At 47.8% G+C, this 6,324-nt stretch overlaps 1 protein-coding gene across 2 annotated transcripts in view; it reads left to right on the top strand.

Moving 5' to 3' along the window:
- The first annotated feature begins 3,386 nt into the window (after positions 1–3,386).
- The window catches only part of ANKFY1 (ankyrin repeat and FYVE domain containing 1), a 34,756-nt gene continuing 31,818 nt past the window's right edge, over positions 3,387–6,324 (top strand). The window contains exon 1 of one of the 2 annotated variants that reach the window (XM_075518305.1): positions 3,387–3,540. In XM_075518305.1, coding sequence (XP_075374420.1) covers positions 3,531–3,540 — 10 coding nt within the window. In that variant the 5' untranslated portion in view covers positions 3,387–3,530. The remainder of the gene's footprint in view (positions 3,541–6,324) is intronic. The other variant, XM_075518304.1, reaches the window with a different exon arrangement.

Raw genomic sequence — 6,324 nt, 5'->3', positions numbered from 1 at the left:
AGAAACTTCATAAAGGAACTTGCAACTGCTTGACTGTTCTCTGCTCTGTCACAGGTTTACCACAGCTTTTACCAGCAGAGAGTAACCCACTAATAAATCAAGGGTTCCAGGATTAAAGAGTCACCTCATAAGAAGCCTTTAGTACTAATTTGCTAGCTGGCTGCAATTTGTTTCAGGTTGCTGTGCAACATGCATATACTAAAAGGCATATATTACAGGTTTCTTGAGGGGTGGGCTGGGGTGGAAGGAGATGCCATTTATTAGTGGCAATACAGCCATATGGTACAAAAGAGCCATTTAGTGAGTATAAGGTGACTTACAAGTAAAGGTATTTCTTCCTCCTACAGGTGTTTTAGATAAGCATAGATGTGTTTAATGTCCACATTTATATATTTGGTAACTAATTATTTTGAGAAATCATTAGTTAAGTTTGCTTTTAATGGGATAGCCTGCTCACGTAGGCAGGCAGATGAGTGCAGTACTTCAGAGCTATCAGTGCCCAGACACAATACTGATTTTAGTTCTCGTTTGAGTGGTTGTCTAAAATTGCTTGAGAGGAGGTTTCTTGCTCACCAGTTGGCTACCCTTTTTCATTTACCTAAGAGTTGGGACTGTGCAGAATCTCAGTGGCATGGTGCCATTCTTTTCATAAACAAAACATTGGGAAGAAGCTACTCCTCCTAAACCTAGCAGTGGACTTCTTCCCCCACGGGCTGCCCGCCCTTTTCCCTTTCCACAGTGTATCTAAAGAGCTGGCAGCAATTCAAGATAATTGGTACATGCTGCTTTCAGCAAGTTCAACAGTGTTCTCTGTTTTGTCTACCTAAGTAACACATACCGTTCACAACTGACTCATCTGTAAACTTCACAAAATAGTTTAAAGCTTTATTTTTCTCATTTGTTCTCCAGAAGAGCTGCTTGTTTGTTCTTTAAGGGGTAGACCTGGATATGTTAGTCTTGCATCAGTGGTATGGAAGAACTGTTAATTCCACAGCAGTATTGGTTCCCCTCTTTCTAAATCACTCCAATATAAACCCACTTCTGTTTGGCTTACCCAGGTGGTTTGTGATTCCACGTGATCCAGATATTCCAAAGGAAGGAGCGTTACTGTGAGATACTGTTAAGACGTACAAGTTGCAGGTATGGCTAATGCCCAGTGATAAATGAGAGGCAGCTGAGGGTCTGGTGCCAAATGTCCAGGTTGTAGAAAGCCCCTGGCAGGCATAGAAATGGCCTGTTTTAACTTCTCTGTGATTGCAGTTGGCTTTTTGTTTGTTCTTGCCCCACATGTGAAAGGGATCTGGCTATGACAGTTACTAATACGACCAGAAGTTTCTGCTTAGCCTCAAGATAGGAACACTGTTGAAGAAATGCAGTACATACGAGTAGTACTAGAATACTTGTTGAAGAATCAAGTAAACCAGCATTCTTACTCAGTTTCGCTTGTACCACGATCTTGTATCTAGTTTGGTTTATGGAGGCTGTCAGTGTACTGGATGATCAGTTACACTTTTTCTAGTTCTCTGGAGGCTTGTAATGATGGTTGTGTTTTTGTGCTGTTTTTTCCCCCAACACGTAGTAGCCTGCTTTCCAGATAAGACTGCATCACTGAGGGAAAAGGAAAAGCAACGCCTGGAATTCTAATAAATATCAAAGTAGTATGGCCATCCTGATTCCTTTTTTATATTTCTCCATGCTGCCCCTTACGCATCAGAGAAGATCTCTGTAAAAATCTGAAGGGCTGTTCAGCTGTCATGGTAAAATTCTTTCCTGCTGTGATGCCTAGAAAATGCTTATTGAAACGAGACAATCAATAAATGGAGAACATTAATTCTGAAGTGATTATAAGTGTATTTTGGTTTTTTTGGTAGGCCGATGGGGGGTGGACTTTTTATTGCGTCCGTACCATCTGGTGCACTGTTCTTGGTACAGTGCCATCACAATGCTAACAGTGGAGCACCACAAGTCTTACAATTTCTGCGTATCTTCAGAAGCATGCACGAGTGATTTCAATCCAAACCAGAAGGTGCTTGGGTTTTACAGAGAGGCTGTAATAAGATGGCTTCCTGCCCAGGCGAATCCTCAACAGAAGATGAGATTGCCGATTCCCCAGATGCAAAACGTAGCAGCAGTTTGAAATCTGATCTCAGTTGTTGCTCAGAAATTCAACTAAGACTAAATCTGATCAGGCAGTAATAACTGTTTCCTCACAGTTACTCAAGATGATCAATAGCACCCATAAAGCCACAGTGTAAGTTAGCTAGGTACCAAAGTTGTACACATTTGTCATTGAGCTGTGAAAAATGAGACGGGTCATGTTTCATGATATGTCTAGAAACGGCCGTCTGTGGCTCTCCTAGGTCTAGGCCCAGTTCTGGTTTCCCTGTTTTATCCAACAGGCACAGAAAACTTAAGGTATGAGGCAGAGCAACTTTTCAAAGATCACTTAATGGGGAAGTCAGGAGAAAATTATGGCTGTAAAACAATACTGTGCATAATGTGTTCAAACATTTGTTTGAAATTTGCTCTTTAAAGCAAACAAAAAAATTGCTGTTGGAGCAGTGTAGAATATTTTGATATTTCTCTTGCATCTAGGCAGGAAAGATCATGAGCAATGAAAACAGTCGAGAGTCAGCTGTGTTGTACACATGGCTTGAGAAAATGATCTGTTACTGTTACTTGGTCATTGCCTGTCTGGACTCTCAACCACACTTTTTACCCACCGGGCACAGATCCAGTTGCCGGGACTGTCGATTCTGGAACAAGAGCCGTATGTGTGGGGAACCAAAGTAACGATGACACGAGTAATAGCTGCCCGCTCAAGAGCTGTGCGCATCAGATTGAAAATCTCTTGTAAACAGCTGTGCGCATCAGATTGAAAACCCGCGTTGGCACTGCCATTAGCTGTACTGGAACTGGAACTGGGAGAAGGCATGTGTTGCTCGTGGGGTGTGCTAAAGCCAGCGCAGGGCGGCGGCTTTCGATGCAGGTCGAACCGCAGGGGGAGCGAGGGCCGCCGTCACGCCCTGGCCCCGGGTGCGTTTTCCGCCGGTGCTGGGTGGTTTTCTCCAGCCTTTCCCAGCCCTCCACCTCTGACTGTCGGCGTCTGGCTGCACACACGGCCATCGCGCTGTTCAACAGCGAGGCAGCAGCCGGGATCATGCCGACAGGACGCCTTATCTAAGAAGGAAACAGAAACCCCCGAGCGGGTAACACCAGCCGCCGGCTGCCTCCTGCCGCTCCCGGGCGAAACGCCTACAGGCTCAGCAGCGCGGGCCGGTGGGTCCCTCCGCCTCCTGAGGGGACGGGCCTACCGGCTGGCTCCAGGGGGCCGTTCCTGCCTGAGGCGGGGAGGAGCCGCCGGTATAAAGCGGCGCGGTGCCAACCCCGCCCCGGCGTGCCCGGGGCTCCCGCTGAGAGCAGGCGGCGGCCGCCGGAGCGGGGGGTGCCGCGCTGGTCTCGCGAGAGCGCCGGGCTCGGGCGGTGGGGCGGGTGACGGCTCTCGCGAGAGCTGCGGCGCCGGACCCAAGATGGCGGAAGGTAAGGGGGGGAGCCCGGGCGAGGGGCCGGGCGGGGCCGCGGGCGCACGGGGAGCGCCGCTGGCCGGGGTGGCCTCTCCGCTCGTGGGGGGCCGCGGCAGCCCCGGTATGCGGTCCTGCCGCTTCCCTGTGTGGGACGGGGTCGGCCCTGCCCGCGGCGGGTGGGGCAGGCCGCCCCCGAGGTGAATGTGAAATGGCGGGGGGGGGACACGACTCTGTCCTGCCCGGGGCCGCGGGCTAAGACACCCGGGGGTAGGGCGGGCCTGGCATGGGCGCCTTTGCCCCTCAGGAGGGACATTTTGGGGGTAGCTGGGGCTCTGGGCTGCTGTGGGTGGTGCGGAGCTCGCTGGGACATCCCGCCGACCCCCTGCCCGCACTTCGCCGGTCAGGCGGGAGCTGCGGTGGGTGATGCCGCCCGTCCCGAGGCTGCCGGGGTGAGGAGGGCCGGCGTGGTCTGTCGGAGTCGCTGCGGGCGGCGGCTTTTCTTGGAGTAAGGCGGAGAGGCTGTGCTGCAGCCTTCCTGGTCACTTGCTGCTGGGAGTCCTTTTGTCAGTTTGGGCTCTGATGAGATCTGCAGAACTCCTAGACTGCTTTTGTTTTGCTTGGAGGCTATCAATTATACCATTTCAAAATTAATTTAACTGAGGTAATGGGATTTGAAAAAACACTTGTCTCTTTACAGTCCTACTCCTTTCTGCAAGACAAAAGCTTCCTCTTTTCCTCCCTGGAGGAAACTGAGTCGGCAAACTGAGCTAAAATGCCCCAAGTTACAAAGGAAATGAAGGCTCTAACTCCCAGTCTTAAAAGCACAGCCTTCAACTCTTGAAGAGCAACTCTCAGACAGTGGTGGAATTTTAAAACCACTTGTGGAAGATTAACTAGATGTAGCAGATGCTGATCTCCTGGCATGTATATCAGCTGAGAGGATGCTGCAGTCAAGCTGGTTTAATAAATCCTTAGAGCAACTCCTAACTTTGTGTGCTGAAATACCACGGTTTCATATTCAGCTGTCTAGCCTCTTAGGCTTGCTTTTAAGCCTTGGTGACCCAGTTCTGGTGGGCATTTGATGTCAGAGATGTCTTAAGGTGGTGAAACTTTCCCCACGGAGATCCTCAAGGGTCTGAGGCTCTGGTTCAGAGTCCTGCTCTGCAGAATGAGCCTGCAGTTGATGCAAGTCCTGTTTCAGACATCTGTACTTCTCAAAGATTCTTCCCTAATACAAGTAATTCTCTGATCTTTTGGCTAAAGAAAGTACATGACCAATGAGTGATCCTGCAAGAACAGGACTAATAAGCTGGAGCTGTAGCTCTCCCCACTCAATTCCTTATGATATCTAGGTGGAGGGGCTCACTTTGTCCCTTCAAACAAAGTACCTATCTGCACCAACAGTTTTCTAGTTAAGAACTGATGGTATTGGAGAGTCAGCAGAAAAGTGAAGGCTTATTAAGGAAGGGAGCTTGTCAAACTGTGATCATCTGCTCAGAAACTGAGTGCTTTTTCTTACGGAAGTGTTGCTTCTGTGTGCAGAAGTCCCGAATTAGGTTTATTGCAATTACTAGCTACAAATTGATTGAACAGTTTATAAAGACAAGAGTTGAGCTTGCTTTTGTAATTTCTGTAAGAGTTCTGTACCACCAATACCAGAGCATACTAGGTTACATGCAGGCATGGGTGAAAACTGTTGGATTAATGTTTGAGTCTAGAGGAGCAGGAAGTATGCTGTAGTACTTTGGGATGGTTGTCAGGGTAAAGATCCTAAGTGTACAAAAATGAGGAGGAACAAGAAAGCAGTAACTGGCACAGCCTTGGGGAGATGGGGATCAGACTGTGGAGCAGTGGATGAAGGACCCGACTTGAGGGGGTAGGGAGATAATATATTTTTCTGAAATACTTCACGCAGGTCCACTTCATAAGTAAACAAGCTTATCCATATTGCTTATGTGACTGCTCTTGATGGGTGGGATGGGCAGTGTAATGGGTTCCACTAGGCCCTCCCTCTAGTTTTTGGTACACGCTATCTGTTACCCCGTTGCTTGTTGCCTCCCTACTTATCTCTTTGGATTCAGCTATCTAGTTGCTCTCGAGTACTTTTGTGCCTTCTCCTATGAGAAAATGATAGTAGCCTTTTCTGAAGTCCTCATGAAAGTCTTTGATGTGGAACATAAACTTCTGCCAGTTCATGAGATGCTAGTCTAGCTGCCAGAAATCTGTTAACAAACACTGCTTTTATTTTCTTGTCTAGCCATCTGTTAACTCTATACCTGGGCTATGAGCTCAGAAAAGGAGTCACTTTGTGTACACCTCTCTGCTGAACCCAGGCATCCTGTTCACTGATGCATGTGAATTATGTTTAGCCAGAGACTTAGTGGTATCTTCCAGTAAGGCTGTCTTTTTGGTGTCTTCATGCAAGGATCTTCATTAGATGTGTGTATGCATGCAGTAATTGTACATTATCCTTGGGAGAGAGATGAATGGTCATACATAATGTGGGCTGGCAATAATACATGTTCTGTCAAAATGATTGTCAGTGTAGAGATACAATGGTCTTACAATGACACCCCCCAGCCCCTTCCAAATTTGAGGACAGTAAATAGTAATACCACAACTCCAGGTTTACTTGTTTAAACAACAGAGCTGATGCTTCTACCTGAGTTTGAGTGGGTTTTGCTTTTGAAGCAACAGCGCAATATGAGCTCTTTAAATGAACAGTGTACAGGGAAAACTTGAGGCTTTGCTCTCTTGCAGTGAATGTTGATTAACTGGGCATTGAGGACTGTCTTGAATG

Source organism: Mycteria americana, chromosome 15, assembly GCF_035582795.1.
Source record: "Mycteria americana isolate JAX WOST 10 ecotype Jacksonville Zoo and Gardens chromosome 15, USCA_MyAme_1.0, whole genome shotgun sequence".
In the NCBI taxonomy this organism is placed as follows: Eukaryota; Metazoa; Chordata; class Aves; order Ciconiiformes; family Ciconiidae; genus Mycteria; species Mycteria americana.
Note: the sequence above shows the minus strand (reverse complement) of the source record. Positions and strands in the feature narration are given on the sequence as shown.